The sequence below is a fragment of the Strigops habroptila genome, chromosome W (assembly GCF_004027225.2).
Source record: "Strigops habroptila isolate Jane chromosome W, bStrHab1.2.pri, whole genome shotgun sequence".
NCBI lineage: Eukaryota > Metazoa > Chordata > Aves > Psittaciformes > Psittacidae > Strigops > Strigops habroptila.
Window position 1 is genome coordinate 18702454 of NC_044301.2, and position 20829 is coordinate 18723282.

At 52.1% G+C, this 20829-nt stretch overlaps 1 protein-coding gene across 1 annotated transcript; it reads right to left on the reverse strand.

Annotated features, from left to right (window-relative positions):
* Positions 1 to 1698: 1698 nt before the first annotated feature.
* On the reverse strand, positions 1699 to 7862 carry LOC115619202 (aspartate aminotransferase, mitochondrial). The gene is made up of 9 exons (XM_030511244.1): positions 7712 to 7862; positions 6355 to 6483; positions 5934 to 5993; positions 5651 to 5812; positions 5332 to 5436; positions 4321 to 4471; positions 3908 to 4073; positions 2513 to 2663; positions 1699 to 1841 (listed from the first exon to the last, which is right to left on the reverse strand). The coding sequence occupies exons 1-9, from the start codon at positions 7844 to 7846 to the stop codon at positions 1719 to 1721; spliced, it is 1182 nt and encodes a 393-aa protein (XP_030367104.1). The 5' UTR covers positions 7847 to 7862; the 3' UTR covers positions 1699 to 1718.
* Between the last annotated feature and the right edge of the window lie 12967 nt (positions 7863 to 20829).

The following is a 20829-nucleotide window of genomic DNA, read 5'->3' on the forward strand; positions in this document are numbered from 1 at the left end:
GACCCCGCCCGCACCGGGGTGCGGCGGCGGGGCTGGGGGGAGGCAGCGCTGCTCCGGGTATGGAACGAGGCCCCAGGCGAGGTGCGAGGGCTCGATGCAACCTGGGGAGGTCGCAGCACCGGGGACAACATCAACAGCATCAGCCACAGCAGTGGCACGGAAATCGGTTTATTGCAGGAATCAGAGCAAGCAGAGGGCATCAGGCCATGTAAACAATCATTGCCATACAAGCGCAAACCGTCTTATTGGGGAGCAGCAGGAGCCTCCAGCCCTCCTCGGGATGTGTGAGCGGCTCCTCTCAGCCTGGCTCTGAGGAGAACACAGCGGCTCTGGGTGGGAATGAGGAAGGAAGACTGCTCTGCTGAATGACAGAATCATTCTAGGGAATGGTTTGGGTTGGAAGGGACCTTAAAGCTCATCCGGTTCCAACCCCCTGCCATGGGCAGAGACACCTTCCACTAGAGCAGGTTGCTCCAAGCCCCATCCAACTTGGCCTTGAACACTGCCAGGGATGGGGCAGCCGCAAGGCCCTGGTGCAAAGGGGAAAGGTGCCAGTGTGTGGAGAAAGCTCAGGCAGACTCAGAGTTTATCCCCCCCGCGGTGAATGAGAAACTCCATCGTGCTCCAGTGGTTGAGTACAGGGCTGACGGCCTCCAGGAACTCACACAACACCTACACCTTCAACACTGTAGACTTCAACTTCAGCTCCATGACACCAACTCCCACCTGGGGGACTCGCAGCCCACCCACTCCATGCTCTTGAGGCACACATGGGAATTGCCCTCCCGCTGCATGGGATCCTCAGGAGATGAGTGTGTCATTGGCCAGACCAGATCCTCTGTGCTGGCACATCTCTGAGAGGGAACATCTGATGCGTGTCAGGAACAGGATCCTGCTGTGCAATGACAGGATGAAGTCCCCAGCTCAACACAGCCATGGGGGTGGACCTCTTGATTCACGGCTTTGGGACCCATACAAGGACTCTGCTCTGCAGGGGGGGCTGCTGGGGTTGGGATGGGGATGGAAGAGGCAGAGACCAACAGAGTGGTTTTCAGACGAGGTTCTTATTGGGAGGAGAGGGTGAGCAAGTGTTTCACCTCAAGGTACAGGATTGAAGTGAGAAGTGGGCAGGTTTAGAGGAGGGACGCTGCTCTGCCCCACACACCAATGCCCCTGTGAATTATACCTGAAAGGAGATTCCCAGATGGAAAGAGCAAAGCAGCAATTGAGCTGATTTTAGTAGTGAGCAGTCCTCAGAGCTTTGGTGCTGCCCAGCCCCAGGTAAGGAGGATGGAGCCTGGTAGAAGCAGGGACTGTGAGGTCAGAGGAGCATGCCTGAGCAGCCCTAACACTCAGCCCCCAGGTCCCCTCCCGCTGCATCACAAAGCCTTCTCCTGGAGAACTGAGCATGGGGGAGACTCTGGTACCTCCACTGGTAGGATGGCAGCATGAAGCTGGTGCTTCTTCCAGCTCGTGAGGGTGCTGGGGCTGATGGACAGCAGGGGAGAATGGCTGTGACAAGCGGGAGCCAGCAACACTGTCCCTGCTCCACACTGCAGGGTGGTTTTGACTAGGCTTCTACAACAACTTATCTACAAGATACGTTCAGCAGCAGTGTCGAGTGCTGTGCTTGGATGTATTCTGCTTCTTTCCTTTCCCTCCCCATCTTCGACTGGTGGGGAAGGGAAAGCTGCCAGCTCCAGGGCACACACCTGTCTTTACTTTGTGACTTGATGGATGGCATGAGCCAGGTAACCTACATTGCCCGATGTAACTCCTGCCACAGAGATTCGCCCGTCCTTTGTCATGTAGATGGAGAACTCCTTGATCAGCTGTTCCACCTGGGGTGAAAGAGCACAAGTCAAACCATAGGCCAACCTCCACTGTCAGCAGAGGGCAAACTCACCCAGCTTGCCAGAACTGAACTCAACCTGGGTGCCAGCAGACATGGCATCCCACTACTTGGAACTACTATGGTTGCCCAGAGAGGTGGCAGATGCACCATCCCTGGAAATATTGAAGGCCAGGCTGGATGTGGTTCTGGGCAACCTGATCTAGTTGAAGATGTCCCTGCTCACTGCAGGCAGCTTGGACTAGATGAACTTTGAAGGTCCCTTCCAACCCAAACTATTCTATGACTCTACTGCAGAGCCAGCAGTGCGCACTGTAAACCAGGAGAGATGCTGCTCAGCTCTTGGACAACACACAAATGCTGCAGATGTTCAGCCAGGATAGCCACCTCACTTGAGCTGACCTTTAAGATCACCTCAGAGTGGCACCAACCAACTGCTTCCTTTGACAGATAAGCAGGCTACATTTGCTTTCAACCTCCACAAGTACAGCAGGGAACAGAGCAAGATCTGGGTCCCCATGATGCTCCAGTGCCAAGGGCTTGGAGGATGCTTCTCCTGGAGGAAGAACTGCGTACCAGGGCTCATTCTGGCACCTGCAGTCAAGATCTTACTGACAAAGACTGCAAATGACACCTTGAGCCCACGGGAACTGCATTTACCTGCTCAGGCTTCAGCCCCGTGAAGCAGAACATGCCAATCTGGTCAGTGATGTGCTGCCAGTTGTGGGAAGATCCCTCTTTCTTGAGGTTGGACACCAGCTGAGTCCGCATGCTGATGATCCGGTCAGCCATGCCCTTCACCTCTGTGAGCCTGAGAAGCCAACCCAGGAACTGCTCAGAGCAAGGCTGGGATGCACCCATGCTGCTCCCCCCACCCCAACTACTGGGAATCAGCTCTCTCTACCTGGAGGGGCCTCATTCAGGGATGCAGATGAGCAAAGACCAGGGAGCATGAGCCTGTGGCTCCAGCTGGGGAGCTGCTTCCTTCTGCTACTTGAAGGTGACTGCTATTTATTTACTCCATAGCTGCTGGACACTACTACTAAAGCATAAGCATCTCTTACTTCTGAAAGCCACAGGTCCAGTAGGAGGCCTGATGGCAGCACTGCCCAAACCCAGATAAAATAATATCTGCAGATAAATAAAGAGTGCAGGGGTACCTCCAGGGCATGCAGGCATTCCTTGCTCCAAGGCAGCACAGCTAGGAAGTGTGTCTGCTTATCCCTGTGTGGGAGGTGAAGGTGACAGGATCTGCATGATGAGCTTGAGCAACACTCTGAATGCAAGCTATGAGGCCCTGATACTGAACAAGCCTTGGGCTGATGGGCCAGGATGTTGGGAGACAGATAAGCCAGGATGTTGGGAGACAGGAAAAGTGTGGCATGCCCGGGCATATTGAGAAGGTACTGAATGAGGGAATAAAAGGGGCTTGATTGTAATAATGTTTGTCTCAGTATCCTCACCGACCTGAGTCCGTGCTTTCAATATGCCACATCCCTGGATCAGGCACAAGCATCAGCCCGCCAAAGGAACCCTGCTGCCGGCGAGGCCACAGCACACTGCCAGCCTTTGTTCTGCCAGGCCAGCAGCCGGCAGGGACTGTCACAGAGGGAATGATGCCAGGAAGCAGGCTTAGGGCATGAGGGTTACATTCCTGGGTCTTGTTCCCAGGGGGCTTACACTTCCACTTCCCCCATGTGAGACACACTATGTGGCTACAATGCCTCAGTCAGTCCTTTCCACTCCTTGGATAGGCAGCTCCTGCAGCTCTCAATCCTAAGAGAGCTTTATCCTCTCTTTTACAGTGTTTTCTGCCTTGGCAACACAAGGGAAACCTGTTTGTGTCAGGCTGGACCAATCCCAACTGATGCCAGGACACAAGCAGGGATTTCTCCAGAGGAAAAGGCAGCACATGGTTCTGACTGGACCCCTGGTTCTGATTGCACCCCCTGAAGCTTAGAGCTGCCCAGGACAGCAGCAGGCAGTAAGCACAGCACAGGGCTGCCACAGAGACCTCATGTCTTGCTGTCGTGAGCATTAAGGGTTCCTTCTTACCACTCCTTCCGTATGTCAGGGGTGTTGAGGATGATGGAGGCGATGCGGGCTCCGTTCAGGGGTGGGTTGGAGTACATGGGACGGATGAGGATCTTCAGCTGTGACTCGACCCTCTTGGCTTCCTCTGCATCACTGCAGATCACTGTGAAGGCACCCGCACGCTCTCCTGAAAGAGGGTGATCAGGTCCCAGCCTCAGCCCTTTGGATATCCAGGGCTGGGGTAGGACTTATCCAAGTGCCACACAGCTTTAGCAGAGCCCTGTTCTCTAGCAGGGTCTCCACCAGCTCCCAGTGGGTAATCTCTTGTGCCCTATCACTACTGCAGGATGACCACAGGCAGCATTAAGACACTGGCTGCTAAACCCCAGAGGCAGCCTGGATGAAGCCATCTCCACACCACCTGCCCTACTCACCATACAGCCCCATGTTCTTGGCGTAGGACTGTGATATGAGTACGTTAATGCCCTGGTCGATGAAGTACCGCACAGCCCAGGCATCTCGGTTGATGTCCCCGCTGGCAAAGCCCTGGTAGGCCATGTCAAAGTACACGAGGAGGTTTCGTTTCTGCCAGCAAAGAGGGGAGAGAATGTCACAGGAGCTGAACACCCCTCCAGGGAGCAGGGCAGCAGGCTGAAAAGAGCCACGCAGGCAGCAGCCTGCTCAATGCAACTGTTCTCCAGAAGTAGAGCCATTCCCCTTAATTTGCCACAAGGAAGGCAGCCCAAAACCCACAGCTACCTACCATGCATCAAAACAGCAGGTAAAGACCCTCCCAGTGCATTTATGGGATGTGCAGTCTGGCACAGGGGGCAGAAGCAGATTCAGTAGTAGTAAGTTATTCCATTTCAGTGTCTCCTCTATTATCAGTTTCCAGGAAAACCACCTGGGAACTCTCCAGGCAGATAACCCAGCCACACTGTCCCTCTGTCAGGAGACCTGCAGCCATCTGTAGGTCACAGAGGCCACTTTGATATCGACCAATTCTCAGGCTGCTACTAAGGCCAAACATCCCCAAGCCAAATTTCACTGGCAACAGCTTGGGGGAGGAGGAGAAGGATGAAGGTAGAATCTGCCCCATCTGTTTCCAGCTGAAGCTTGCAAGAGAACACCAGGCACGTGAAAGTTCTTCCAGCAATTTTAATACACCAGCACTGGGAGCTCCCCTCCAGCTATCATAGCTCACTCTTTCAACCCTGCTGCTCTCCTTTCAGGTCTCCCTACCTGGGAAGGTGCCAGCAGAAAGTCTGATGGTCAGCTAGAAACTTTATGGGTGCATTTGTCTGGTTCCTGTCTTTAGTACAGGAAGATGACACCCATCCTGGCTTCGGGGAAGGGAGTAACCTTTAGCACAGCAAAGACCATGACAGCCCAGAGATGGTGTTCCCAGAAACAGCACAGTACCCCTAGGACACTGTACTGCTCACCTTCACCACAGCTGCCATCTCCTTCCATTGCTCCTGCCGGGGATCCACCCCAGTGGGGTTGTGAGCACAAGCATGCAAGAGGATGATGCTCTTCTCTGGAATTTTCTAAGGAAGATGTTAGAGAGAATGAATTATTAATGACATCTGAGTACTCTTCTCAGCAGCCAAGATGAGACTCTTGCCCCAGACAGCTTATATGAGCTCTGCGGGGCTTCTAGCCTTGATTTGGGGCCTTCACACATCATATTTAGGCTAAAGCAAGAACATCACCCATCTTCCCACATCTCATCCCTGCTTCCAGGTGTGAAAGGCAACTCACAGAAATGTCATCCATGGCTCCAAAGAAGTCAAGGCTGCATGTCTTGGGGTCATAGTAGCGGTAAGCCTGCAGTTGCAGGCCAGCATCACGGAAAATAGGTGTGTGATTGCCCCAGGATGGTTTGGGTAGATACACATCATGGCTAGACTTGAAGAACCGTTGCTGATTAAGAGAAAGACAAAGTGTTCAAACAGGTTGAACAGATTCAAGTTGTTAGAAAACTCCAAATATTCAGCTCCGGTCAAAATATGTCCTTTCCCTCCCGCACCAGCCAGGGACTCACCAAAAAGCTGGCTCCAATTCGCAGAGATCCAGTCCCAGAAATACCCTGCACAGTGACATACTGCAAGGGAAGAAACAGGTACACGAGTCTGAGCAGCCATGGTATGATACAGGGAAAACCCAGTCACTACATCAGCATTGGCAGAAGCACACCAAAACAGGGACATGGGGCTGGAGGGGACCACAGGGGTCAGCAACTCCAGTTGCAAGGCAGGGAGCTGGGACAAGGTCAAATTCCATCCTTGGAAAGCACTGTTTCCCCCCCTTCAGCCTTCAGAGGAAGCACTTATCCATGGGCCTAGCCAGCCTGCAACTTAGAGGCACAAGTACCCTGCCAGTTCTTCCACGTTTGCTGGGCACTCACCTACCAACCATACATCAGACAGCACTGCCCACCCCCTGCTTCCCATCCTGTTCCTTACCCGTCCACTCTTGAGAGCCTCACTGTTTTCACCCAGAGCCAGTTCTGCGGATGCCCGGGTGAAATCTGTCAGCCCCCCAATGGGCAAGTACTCCTTGTCCATCTTCTTGAATGCTATCATGGCCTCCGCCTGGGAAGGAGGACACACAGTCAGCAAGGAAGGCATCACTGTGGAGAGGATGGTGGACAGCTCAAGATCACTTCATATCTGCTCGCTCAAAAGGGGCTAAGGTTGTTTTACAGGAGCTTCCCCTCAAAGATCAGGGCTGGTTCCAAGCACAGGGCAGCAGTAAGCATTTCAGATTAAACCCTTTTACCATGGGGCACAGTGCCCAGTGGCCACCAAAGCCCTCAGTGGGTGCCAGCATCAGTATAGCAGAGCCCAGAAACCCAGTGCCAGAGGAGAGCACCGCTTCCAGCCTGTCACAAGTCAATGCTGCTGCACAAGGACAAACATTTCTTTGCCCAAGCAGGAACTGTCCTGCAGGAAGGTGAGACTTGACTGTTCAGAAACAAGTCCAAGTCCCTACCTAACACAGGATCAGAGTGGAGGCAAGAACAGTAGTCAAGGAGCCATGCTCAGGAAAAATACAGTGACGGAGACACCTGGAGCACTCTGGGAACCCTATCCATGCTCCCAGAGCAGTGGGACAGGCCCTGGCAGCATTCACATACCACCAGGAAACTGTTCCTATGCCACCACCCAGGCTCCCTGGTTGTGACCCAGCTGCAATACGTGCTGACATAGGGAGAGCAAGGGCAAGGGATGGCTTTAAACCCCACAGTGATGAGAAACATGGACAACGCATCCTCCCTTCTATGCTGACACCCCTGAAAGGCTCCATAATCCCCTCAAGGGCAGTGTCCACATCCAGCTCCCTGGGCTGGAGTTTTAGCCTGTCTTATGGAGAAACTGGTAACAATGACTCAGCAGAATTTCTAAGACTAATCCACAAAGGGGACAGTGTCAGTTCTTTCCTCCCATGTGGGCTGGCCCAGGGAACATCAGCCTATTCAAGAAACACTCAAGTTCAGAGGACAGCTGGGTTGGAGGGCTCATGGAAGTCAGCAACGAATTAGATTTACCTGGATGGGAACAGGACACACATTCTCTGTTTTATCCCCTCCTACTTAACAGCTCTGTTGTATCTCAAAAGTATTAGGACTGCTAAGGGAGACATCCAGGAACACTATCCTGCTCTGTTAGAGACAAAGCTTATTCTAAGAATGTCCTGGGTTCTTAAACCACAACAAAAGACCAACAGGCAAACCTTGTTCAGAAGCCTTCCCCCTCCCTGACACCCTTGGGTGCTCAACACCTGGATCTGGCCCTGCCCAGCAGGCAGCACCAGGCTCACCTTGCGAACACAGTTCAGGACGTATGGCTTCCCGTTGTCATCCCGGTATGCCCCCACTCCCAGGTTCATCTTCTTGGAGTTGGTGTCACGCTTGAAAGCTTCCGTCACCCCCAGGATGGGGTCAGGGGGACCCATCTCCACATGGGACCACCATGAGCTGAAGGGAAAGAAAAAGAGCAGCTAAGAATTAGGCTTTGAGAACTGGCCAGGGACATGCATCAACATGGCTAGAGGGAAAACTTCAAGGGAAATCTTGGCTTTAAACCCCTGGAAGAGGTACGAGCAGTGCTAAGAGAATTATCCAGGGAGAAAAGAACCAACTCCTTTATGCTACATGATCTGGCACTGCATTTTACGTTGCAGAATGAGAAAAGAGATTCAGTTCACTGTGGCTGAAGATTAACTGACTCCCTGCAAGTCATTAACATGTAGACATGGCCCCGCTTGCCTTATGTGCTGACACCAGGAAGGCCCCAGGAAACAGAAGCCTTACCATGAATACGGGGCCTCTTCCAAACTCCTGGAAGAACTCTTGTGCATGAAGACTAATCTGCTCTTCCCACAACATCGGCTGAGCTAATGGAGACGTTTCCCTTCCCTGTCCTCCAAACTCTGCCCCACTTGGAGAGGGATGTTGCAGCCAAATGCTGTTTTCCTGGAAATCACAGAGGACACTTTCTTCCTGGTGTGACAAGCGACAAGCTCCAATGTGAAGGCCCCTTCCCTTGCTGCCAAGGAGAAGCTTTGTGCTCCACTCTCCAGCAGCTGCTCTATAAACCACCTGCCTCTGCCCTGTTGGCAGAACATCTTGAAGATGAAGAGGCTTTCTTAATGTCAAGGGCAGACCAGACCATGCTGTAAAAAGAAAACTGTTATTCTCTCTTTGGTCACAGCCTCTGCCCAGTCCCACGTCTGGGCTTTGCAGGCCTGTAGACAGTGCAAGAGAAGTGGTGTGGTGGTTTGTAACCTGCCTGGCAGAGAGCTACAGCTGTAACAGCCCTCTCCTGAAGGCAGGATTACTAAAGACAACCCCACATCCTGTGAGCATCCCGACTCACAGGCACCTACCCAGATGCCTGAGCTCAGTAGGGGACAAAGCACCCAGCACAAGGTAGATTGGGTTTATCTCCTCTGGGGCAGGATTCAGTCTTGATTGCTGAAGGAGAAACACGCAGCCAGATGGCTCCACACATCAGCTTCACAAAGCTTTGAGGCCTGGTGGAGGCCACCTCACCTGAAGATAACCACCTTTCCAACTTGGGAAGGCTGTCCTGGAGCTGGATCCTGCCCCAGGCAAGGCAGGCAGCCTGGAGCCACCCTGGGCCAGCCAGACCTCCTGCTGAGCACTGGGTGTGCTGACATACAGCACAGCTGAAAGCGGCAGGGCCAAGGAAGACTAACGTGATCAGCAGAACTCACAAAATCATCTTCTCCCTCCACTCTATTGTTGCTTTGTGTCCATTTAGACCTGGTTTATTCACAGAACCCAAGAATGGGTTGGAAGGGACCTTAAAGCTCATCCAGTTCCAACCCCCTGCCATGGGCAGGGACACCTTCCACTAGAGCAGGTTGCTCCAAGCCCCTGTGTCCAACCTGGCCTTGAACACTGCCAGGGATGGGGCAGCCACAGCTTCTCTGGGCAACCTGTGCCAGGGCCTCACCACCCTCACAGGGAAGAACTTCTGCCTCAGATCTCATCTCAACCTCCCCTCTGGCAGGTTAAAGCCATTCCCCCATCCTGTCCCCACAGGCCCTTGTCAAAAGCTTTCTTGTCAGCCCCTTTAGGCACTGGAAGCTGCTCTAAGGTCTCCCCGGAGCCCTTCTCAGCTCTTCTCCAGGCTGAACAAGCCCAGCGCTCTCAGCCTGTCTCCAGAGCAGAGCTGCTCCAGCCCTAGGAGCATCTCCATGGTCTCCTCTGGACTTGCTGGAGCTAACTATTCACTACATAAACATACTTTGCACTGTCATGTGTATGTAGATTGCATCATTTGCCCTCTTCAGACTGTAAGAAACACCATTGTGTTGCTTTTACAGCCTTGTAAGTATAGCTAGCGTGATAACAAAAGATAAAGAGGGAGATGGCAAATAGGTGGGAGGTTTCATTGTAGTCAGAGCGATAAAAGGGCTAGAACAAGGCTTGATACTTGAAACCAAGCTCCCCGAGGGGGGGGGGGAAATGAGTTAGGCGACTATACCATAAAAGGGAATGTGTAAATAAGGGGAAGGGGCACTTAAAGTAGAGTAGTGGGAGATGTAACCAGGGGCAGACTTCGTGTGGGCAACTTAGGCACTTCGGATAGGCTGTAAACCTTGGAGTACCTAGCCAACAGGGAAACAAGGGAGGGACTTTGCGGTTGGGAATAGGGGATAAAAAGGAGAAGCCTTGTAACCAGGGTGTGCCTACTTACTGGGACACCCGGTTTTGCAAAAACGTTAATAAATTGCTGCTTCACTGTTGTGTCTACCCTGAGCTTTTAAAATAAAAGTTTTTAAGTTTCTAAGAAGATGTAGCTGCTCTTCCATCAGTACAGTATTTCCAAATAAAAAGCCTCCATTTCTCCTCTTGACAGGAAAAAAGGGCAGCAAACACATATGAGGCAGAGCCACCGTGGGTAGTTTAAAACTGGAAGATGTGCTTAGCATTTCTAGACCACTAACAAGTCTTAATTACCTCTGCAGTAAAGTACAGGATCAACTTAGAAAGGAGGATAAGTCCGTTATGCCAGCAACACACCCTTCAGAGAGGAAGATGGGCCGCAGCCAGCAGGAAGGGAGCAGCTTGGGAAGCCAACCTGAGCAGGACACTGGGTAAAAACCTGCTGCAGGTTCAGGCAGCAGGCATTTCTGCTTTGGAAAACCTCTCCCAACACCTTCTTGGCAACAGAGGTGAGGAAAGAGAAACACTGCACAGGAGCACATCCCTCTGCAGTTTACCTGGTCTAGGATTATTGTGGTATCGAGGGATGCAGGAGCCTGGCCATCTATTTCAAACTGCTGCTGCTCTGGAGGTGGAACAGCACCTTCTTTCTGTTGGGCTTGTCACCAAGCAGCTTACAGTGTTTGGGATATTTAGGTCCCAATCCTGGTAACGCTTAAGCAGGTCACTGGGCTCTAATATACTGCTGCAACTAATGCTGATCCTGTGAGCATTTACCTAAGCTGCAGCACTCCAAAGTTAAGTACTTTTGTTCTGAGCTGGTCTTTCTATCAGCTTAAGGCAGTGAAAGGTAGGTTTAGAAATTGATTTTCCCCTTCTCAGCCTGGAGGTTTTCAGGTGAAGGCCAAAGAAAGATTCCTCTGCTGTTTCCAGGGAGGTGAGCTTGCAGGAGACAGGGGAAAAAAAGCCCAGGCTGAGATGCCCACACACATCAGGATACCCAAGATATGTCAGAGGCAAAGCTTTCCAGACAGGGGTTTGGGAAAAGAGATCTACTAGGGATCCATGGCCACAAGTCCTGACACACTGCTACCCTTATGTTACCATAACATTCTTGTCTCTGCACTGTTACATTTTATTTTGAGCAATTAAAAGAGCACTGGTCTCGAATAAAGGTCAAAGTTATAAATTGCACATCTTCCCTGCCAGGCTAGAGGTATTCCAGTGCGGAAAACTAATCAGAGGGAAGTTTAAGCTGGGGTTGAACTACCTGAAGGATACCCGGTGTAAGGCAAAGAATGCACGTTCTCCAGCTACAGGACCTGAACAGAAGTGGCCCAAGTCAGAGTTTAGATGCTGATGAGAGGAAGTGTTCAAATAGTCTCGGTACTCACCAGCCAGGCTTGTCTTCTGAGCTGGTTTAATGCCCAGCTGCAAGCACTGTGACAGATGGGAAAGAGAGGGCAGGAAAATGTACCAGAAACTACATAAATCAACAACACCTTTCAAAAATGAACATGGAACTTGTGGCTTGAGCTGCAGACACCTAAGAGTGTGCTTACAGACTCAAGCTAAGCCCAGAGAGAAAATTTTCCTCTAAATAAGCAAGTGTTTAGAAGCTCAGTGAAGGTTTCCCTTGGGAAGAGGCCAGTCCACATTCCCTGTGGTAGAGCCAGGTAAGATGCTGGATTTCAAAAGCTCTTCTAAAGCCCCTACAGCAGTTCTGCAAGCCATAGCAGAGCAGAGAGGGGCCAAACGCAACTATCTGGATACCACAGTGTCCTGGGTTCAGCTGTAAGTTATTTTTCTCCGTCTTAGTAGCTGGTGCAGTGCTGTGTTTTCGACTTCAGTCTGAAAACAACACTGATAACACACCGAAGGATTTAGTTGTTGCTGAGCGATGCTTACCCCAATCAAGGACTTTTCGGTCTCATGCCCTGCCAGTGAGGAGGAGCACGGCAAGCCAGGAGGAAGCAGAGTCTCCACTACACATCATGCAACCGATGCTACATGGAGTAAGTGGGCTGCATTAAATACACAACAAGCTCGAAAAGGAAATCCCAGTCATCCAGAATTATGGAAGTCATCATGGACTGGCCAGAGGGCAAAGATTTTGGGATGTCACCAGAAGAGGAGGTGATGCGTGCTGAAGAGCCCCCACCATATAATGAACTGTCAGAGAGTGAAAAGCAATATGCCTTGTTTACTGATGGGTCCTGCTATACTGTGGGAAAGCATCAGAGATGGAAGGCAGCTGTGTGGAGTCCCCTGCATCAAGTTGCAGAAACTGCTGAAGGAGAGGGTGAATGGAGTCAGTTTGCAGAGGTGAAAGCCATCCAGCTGGCCTTGGACATTGCTGAACGAGAAAAATGGCCAGTACTTTATCTCTCTACTGACTCATGGATGGTGGCAAATGCCCTGTGGGGGTGGTTGCAGCAATGGAAGCAGAGCAACTGGCAACGCAGAGGTAAACCCATCTGGGCTGCTGCATTGTGGCAAAATATCGCTGCCCGGGTGCAGAACCTGGTGGTGAAGGTACACCATGTAGATGCTCATGTACCCAAGAGTCGGGCCACTGAGGAACACCAGAACAACCAGCAAGTGGATCAAGCTGCTAAGATTGAAGTGGCTCAGATGGATTTAGCTTGGCAACATAAGGGTGAATTATTTTAGCCCAGTGGGCCCATGACACCTCAGGCCATCAAGGCAGAGATGCAACATATAGATGGGCTCGTGATCGAGGGGTGGACTTAACAATGGACACTATTGCCAGGTTATTCACAAATGTGAAACGTGCTGCAATTAAGCAAGCCAAGGGGTTAAAGCCTCTCTGGTATGGAGGACGATGGCTGAAGTACAAGTATGGGGAGGCCTGGCAGATTGACTATATTACACTCCCACTGACCTGCCAAGGCAAGCGCTATGTGCTTACCATGGTGGAAGCAACCACCGGATGGCTGGAAATATACGCTGTGCCCCACGTTGCTGCTTGGAACACTATCCTGGGCCTTGAGAATCAAGTTTTGTGGCAACACGGCACCCCAGAGAGAATTGAGTCAGACAATGGGACTCATTTCTGGAACAACCTTATAGACACTTGGGCCAAAGAGCATGGCATTGAGTGGGTATATCACATCCCCTACCATGCACCAGCCTCTGGGAAAATCAAACAGTACAATGGGCTGTTAAAAACTACACTGAGAGCAATGGGTGGTGGGACTTTCAAACACTGGGATACACATTTGCCAAAAGCCACCTGGTTGGTCAACAGTAGGGGATCTGCCAACAGGGCTGGCCCAGCCCAATCAGAACTTTTATGCACTGTAGAGGGGGATAAAGTTCCTGTGGGTGCACATAAAGAATCTGCTGGGGAAGACAGTCTGGGTTATTCCTGCTTCAGGTAAAGGCAAACCCACTCGTGGGGTTGCTTTTGCTCAGGGACCTGGATATACTTGGTGGGTAATGCGGGAAGACGGGGAAGTCCGATGTGTACCTCAAGGGGATTTAATTTTGGGGGAAAACAGCCAATGAACTCAAGTATATGCTGTTCCCTTCTATATAACACTTCAATAGCCGATAAAGCTAGATGCCCATCTCCGCCAGTATGGGCTTTGAAAAGAAGATAAGTGCTGTCATGATCATCAGCAGAGAATAATGTCATGGGAAAAGCTGGCAGCAGCAGCAGGATTCTCCCAGAACTGTCCTCAGGTCACCATAGACTGACCCTGACTTTCCTCCAATCATCACCCCAACAAAGAATGAACTTGGATAAATCCAGACAAGCTCAGCAGTGACGAGTTCAGCGGTGTCATCAGCAGGCAACAACCCAACACTACACACCGTCCCTCCTGCCCTGCAAGACTGTTACAAGAGATGGAGCCCGACATCATGGACTGAATGACTTCAGCAACTATATAGGGATGGTCCATGGACTAAGGAATGATATCTCTGTCTTTCTGAATGGTAGTTGAAAAATGTGGGATCTGAGCATGACGTGAATGGTATTGAATAAGGGGTAGATACGGTCCTGGGTTAAGCTGTAACAGTTATTTTTCTCCATCTTAGTAGCTGGTGCAGTGCTGGGATTTCGATTTAAGCCTGAAAACAATGCTGATAACACACTGATGTTTCTAGTTGTTGCTAAGTAATGCTTACTCTGATCAAGGGCATTTCAGTCTCATGCTCTGCCAGTGAGGAGGGGCACAAGAAGCCAGGAGGAAGCAGAGACAGGACACCTGACCCAAACTAGCCAAAGGGGTATTCCATACCACAGCATGTCATGCCCAGTATATAAACCGGGGGGAGTTACCCAGAAAGCCCAGATTGCTCATCGGGTCGGGCTGGGTATCAGTCCACCCCTCGATCACGAGACCATCTATATCTGGCATCTCTGCCTTTGAACATCCAGCCCAGCACAGGCAACTGGGGTGCCAGGAGGAGCTGCGCTTCAGTGCCAATCACTTATGAAGCAGCTTGAACCCCTTCATAGGCTGCCAGTATCTCTTTTTCAGTGGGAGTATAGCTGGCCTCGGATCCTCTGTATCCCTGAATCCAAAAGCCAAGGGGTCAACCTCAAGTCTCCCCTGGAGCTTTCTGCCAGAGGCTCCAGGTAGGACCATTCTCCCCAGCTGTGGTGTAGAGCACATTTTTCACATCTGGCCCAATCCGGACTGGTCCAAGGGCTACTGCATGAACTGTCTCTCGTTTAATTTGTTCACAGGCTTGGCTGCTGTTGACTCCAGTTCATACTGAAGTTCTAGCATGTCCGGTATGGCAGCACTCAATGGTGGTGTGACTTCATTCAGGCCACGATAGTCTACTGTTAGTCTCCACTCTCCATTAGACTTTTGCACTGGCCATATGGGGCTATTAAAGGGTGAGCGGGTCCTGCTGATCACTCCTTGGCTCTCCAGTCTATGGATCAGCTTATGGATGGGAATCAAGGAGTCTCGGTTGGTGCAATATTGCCGCCGGTGCACTGCTGTGGTCGCAATTGGCACTTGTTGCGTTTCGACCTTCAGCAACCCCACAGCAGAAGGATCCTCTGAGAGACCAGGCAAGGTGGACAGCTGCTTAATTTCCTCTGTCTCCAAGGCAGCGATACCAAAAGCCCATCGATACCCTTTTGGGTCTTTGAAGTACCCTCTCCTGAGATAGTCTATGCCAAGGATGCATGGAGCCCCTGGACCAGTCACAATGGGGTGCTTTTGCCACTTCTTCCCAGTCAGGCTGATTTCAGCCTCCAGTACAGTCAACTCTTGGGATCCTCCTGTCACTCCAGAAATACAAATGGGTTCCACCCCTTGATACCTTGATGGCATCAGGGTGCACTGTGCACCGGTATCTACTAGAGCCTTATACTCCTGTGGGACTGATGTGCCAGGCCATCTGATCCACACAGTCCAGTAAACTCGATTGTCCCTCTCCTCCACCTGGCTGGAGGCAGGGCCCCTCTAATAGTGATCATAAAATTCTCCACTTCTGTCTTGTAGAAAGGGATTAGTATTCCTTATCACAGGACCTGGAGTAAAATCAGCTCTTCCACTCCATCTGGGAAACTGTTCACCAGAGACTGGAGCAGCAACTTTCTTGGGAGGATCATCCTTGACCATTGTTCTCCTCTTCAGTTCACGCACCCATTCCTCCAGAACTGAGGTAGGTTTTCCATCCCACCTTCTCATGTGTTCTCCGTGATCCCGCAGGTAAAACCATAGGGTGGCCTGTGGCATGTACCTCCTCTATCTTCTCTCTCGGGCAGTAGGGCGCCTTCTGTTAATAGCTGAGACATGGGTTGGTACACGTGGGGAGCTGGATAGATCAGATAAATCGTCTCTCAATTGTTTGAACTCCTGGGACAGTTTTTCCACAGCTGAAATGATGGAAGGGGTGAGATTGTCTTCGAACTCTCGGAGTTAACAAGTCAGTTCATCGACTGTTGGTGGTGCTGCCTCACTCCAGGCCAGTGATGCCAATGAGTGGGCCTATGATGATGGCGCACTCCATGTAAGTTTCCAAGACATGGGACATGTACATTCAACTTCATCTGGATCTATGGATGCATTCCCGGCATCCGGCCTACGATCGATCATCTCTAGAATGGCTGATTCCCTCAGGGACTGGATGCTTCTCTCTATCATTGTCCAGTTGGCTGAGTGACACATAACATTGTCCTTGTAGGGAAACCTTTTCTTCACAGCTGCCAAGAGCTTCCTCCAAAGGCTGAGGGCTCGTTTCTGTTTTGCAATTGCTTTGTCAATTCCTCCTTTCCTAGCAAGTGATCCCAGCTGCTTGGCTTCCCTACCTTCTAGTTTATGACCATCACCCCCATTGTCCCAGCATCAGAGCAACCAGGTGACAATGTGCTCCCCTGGAAGATTTGAGGTCTGGGGTCGAGAAGTCACCTCTTCTTCCTCTTCCTCTGATGCACATAGTAGTAACTCTTGTTCAGATGCTGTCCCCTGTAGTAAGTGCACTGGGTCCTCATCTTTCTTCACTGCACGGGTTGCTCTTTGTGTCTCTTGTTTGCTTTTCCCCTTGCTTACAGGGGCAACCAATATTGGCACAGATTGGTCATTTGGTTTAGCTGCAGTGTCTATCACTGTGGTTGGAGTGGCTGCAGTGTCTGTTTCCCGGGTTGGTGCAGCTGCTGTGCTTGGGGGTTGAGAAGCTGCATTGTCTGTTGCTTTGCCATCAGATCCAGAGACATTTTTTTCCCTTTGAAGGTGCTGGATAGTGTTGAGCAGGGCTCTGTAGGCATAGGCCAAGACCCAGCACGTTGCAGCGAGTTGTCCCACTCTGGTATAACCAGGACGACAGCACACCTCGTTTAAGTGTTTTACTACATTTTCCGGATGTTGCACTTGTTCAGGGGTGAAGTTCCAAAGCACTGGAGGGGCCCACTGGCCTAGATACTTGCCCATACTATCCCACACACCCTGCCACTCATGACTGTCCAGCCTCAGGTGTTCCCAGGGTGGGATGGCCATGGGTAAAACACACTCCGTATGTGTGCCAACATGCTGATCCCCAGCACAATCAGCAGGCAGGTCTCAAGGGTATTCAAGGGCCATCCAAAACCTTTAGAATTCTCAAATGGTGCTGTAAATAGCCTGGTGGGGGAGTGGGGGGTGTGAGGGAATGTCTCCTTCATAGGTTGACCCCCCGAGGAGAAAAAAAAAAAAGATGTGTAATTGCTAAAAAATTCCATTACATGCCTCCCAAAGTATAGAGGTGACGACCACGCTGGGAACACAAGCCAGACCAGTTTCATGATCAATGAGTCTATTGTATTACAAGTCATTACCATGAAGTACAGTGAAACAAGAACCTTAGCCCAGGCCCCCCAGCCGATAAACACTAAAACAGCAAATACTGGCTCGAAGTAAGGTGTGACATGCTGAAACTCTGAGATCAAGTGCAACAACTCTGAGAGCCAATAAATCAACATTGTGATGAGTGACTATTAATCCGAAACAATGCATGCTTATCACAAATATGATTAGACACACTCTGGTCAGATCTGTCGTTATCTCAACCGTTTGAGCCCCATGTTGGTCGCCACAAAGGAGTGTTGTGGTTTAAGCCCAGCCGGTAACTCAGAACCACGCAGCCGCTCGCTCACTCCCACCCCCCTTCTTCCTCCCTCCGCTCCCGGAGGGATGGGGAGGAGAATCTAAAGAATGTAACTCCCATGGGTTGAGATAAGAGCAGTCCCGCAACTAATTTATAATACAAAACCACTACTGTTACCACCAATAATAACAATGATAAGGGAAATAACAAGGGGAGAGGATACAATTGCTCACCATCCGCCGACCGATACCCAGCCCGACCCCAGCAGGAATCTGGGCCTTGCAGGTAACTCCCCCCAGTTTCTATACTGGACATGACGTGCCATGGTATGGAATACCCCTTTGGCTAATTTGGGTCAGGTGTCCTGTCTCTGCTTCCTCCCGGCTTCCCCTCCTCCCTGGCAAAGCATGAGACTGAGAAAGTCCTTGGTCAGAGTAAACATTACTTAGCAACAACTAAAAACATCGGTGTGTTATCAGCATTGTTCCCAGTTCTAGACAGCTGCTGAGAAGAGGCTGCTGCATAAGAAGCAGGGGCTGGGAGTATTTTTCTCCTAAGGCAGCAAGGGGCCATGCTTGTCAGAACAGTGTTAATCAACAGGTAATAGCCCCTTGGAGTATTGTGTACAGTTCTGGGGTCCTCAACATAAGAAGGACATGGAGCTGTTGGAGCAAGTCCAGAGGAGGCCACGAGGATGATAAGGGGGCTGGAGCACCTCCCATATGAAGACAGTCTGAGGAAGTTGGGGCTGTTCAGCCTGGAGAAGAGAAGGCTGCGTGGTGACCTCATAGCAGCCTTCCAGTGTCTGAAGGGGGCCTACAAGGATGCTGGGGAGAGACTCTTCATTAGGGACTAAGGGGTTCAAACTGACACAGAGAAAGTTTAGGTTAGATATAAGGAAGAAGTTTTTTACAGTGAGGGTGGTGAGGCACTGGAATGGGTTGCCCAAGGAAGTTGTGAATGCTCCATCCCTGGCGGTGTTCAAGGCCAGGTTGGATGGAGTCTTGGGTGACATGGTTTAGTGTGTGGTGTCCCTGCCCATGGCAGGGGGGTTGGCACTAGATGATCTTAAGGTCCTTTCCAACCCTAACTATTCTATGATTCTATGATTCGCTGTCTGTTGGAATGGGAAATAACCCATCATTTTCCTGCTCTGACAAGTGCTGGAAATTGTTCCTTAGTGGTCCAGGAGTCAAAGGGCTCTGAAGAGCAGCTGCAAGGCATTGCCCAGATCCCTATGCACGCTCTGGTCATGGTGGTGTCCCCAGCCAGTGTCCTGTGGTTCTGGGGTTAGCTGTGCTGTGTGGAGCTGTTCTGGGCTCTCCTCAGGGCTCCAGCTGCACCCTGCATCCTTCTGTCCATTCCTCCCTGGCTTCAGAGACAGCACAGCCCAGAGCTGCAGCACAGCACCAGAACACAGGAACACCCTTGCTCCCATCCTGCTCACACCAGGTTTTGCACACCTGAAGGCATGTCTCTAGTACAGGCACCGGGTGCTGCCAGCACTATCCGAGCTCCACTGCATGGTGCGTGGGGTCCCTTTGCTCCCACTATATGGCACACGCAAGGCAACAGCACCCCAGCCCCATTTTGCAGTGCATGGGGTCCTTCGTGTCCTGCTGCACACCCCCAGCAGCCCCCCAGCCCCATTTCTTAGTGCATAGGGTACCCCAGGCTCTATTTCTCGGTGCACACCCCCAGCAGCACCCCAGCCCCGTTTCTCGGTGCAGAGGGTATGCTGAACCCGTTTCTCAGTGCACAGGATGCCCCCGGCCCCCTTTCTCGGTGCACAGGGCACACCCCGACCCCGCTGCATACCCGGAGCAGCACCCCGGCCCCGTTTCTAAGCGCACAGGATGTCCTGGACCTGTTTCTCAAAGCACAAGATGCCACCGGGCCCCATTCCTCGATGCACAGGGCGCCCCATACCCCGTTTCTCAATGCATAGGGTGCCCCGGCGATGCTGCACACCCCAGCAGCACCTCGTCCCCATTTCTAAGTGCGCAGGCTGCCCCCAGCCTCGCTGCACGGTGCGCACTCAAAGCAGCACCCTGGAACCAGTTTCTCGGTACACAGGGACCCCCGGACCCCGTTTCTCGGTGCACAGGGTCCCCCCGAACCCGTTTCCCCCTGAGCCCGCCACACGATCCCAGCTCGCCCACGCGCCCTCCACGGCGGCTCCTCAAGGGCAGGCTGTGAGGGCCGGGCCGCAGCCAATCAGATCGCAAGGAGGCGGTATTCCCCAGCCAATCACCGCGCCATCACCCGGGCAATCCCTGGTCCCAACCGGTGGCGCCTACAGGCTCCACGGAGGGACACGCTTCCCCTTGGCAAAGGGCCCGTAGTCCCCCGGCACCCCCTCGTTGCCGCCTCACAGCACCGGGCACAGCGGCGGGAAATCCCCTCCACCGACACTGCAGGGCGGCTCCAGGCTGGGCCACCCCTCAGTCCTCACCTGGTGCGGATGGCGGCGGCGAAACGCGGGACGAGGAGGAGCTGGCGGGTGTGTTGCAGAGCCATGACGGAGAGCGGACACCTCACACCACTGCCACGGCTCCGCGCATGCGGCTCCCCGCGACGGGCGGTACCGACACGCGCGCCCTGGCGGACGGGAGGGTTCGCTGCAGCCGGGCCGCCCGGTCCTGCGCCGCGCTGGGCTGTACTGGAGAGTATCGGGCTATGCTGGGCTGCACTGGGGTGTACTGGAGTGTATTGGGCTGTACTGGGCTGCCCTGGGCTGTATTGGACTGCACTGGGGTGTACTGGGCTGGGATATGGAAGTCTGTATTGTATCGTACTAGGCTGCACAGCACTGTACTGGGCTGTGCTCAAATGTATAGGACTGTACAGCACCAGACAGGGCAATACAGGTCTGTATAGGGTGTTATTGGGCCACACTGGGCTATACAGGACTGTACTGCACCATATTGGGCTGCACAGGTCTGTACTGAGCCATACAGGGCTGTACCGGGCCATACTGGGCTGTACCTGGCCATATGGGGCCATACAGGGCTATGCAGGACTGTATTGGGCCATGCTGGGCTATATGGGGGTGTACTTGACTGTATAGGACTGCACTGCACAATACTGGGCTGTACTGACCCAAACTGGGCCATACGGGACTGTACTGGGCTGTGCTGGGTTATACATGGCCATATAGGACTACACT

What these genes read in the sequence shown, in the direction of transcription:
- LOC115619202 (XM_030511244.1), bottom strand. Translation starts at nt 7,846, where the DNA reads ATGGGTCCCCCTGACCCCATCCTGGGGGTGACGGAAGCTTTCAAGCGT. An exon ending in TCCTGAACTGTGTTCGCAAG is followed by an intron (nt 6,484 to 7,711) that starts GTGAGCCTGGTG and finishes CCTCCTTCCCAG; the next exon opens with GCGGAGGCCATGATAGCATT. An exon ending in GAGCCATGGATGACATTTCT is followed by an intron (nt 5,437 to 5,650) that starts GTGAGTTGCCTT and finishes CATCTTCCTTAG; the next exon opens with AAAATTCCAGAGAAGAGCAT.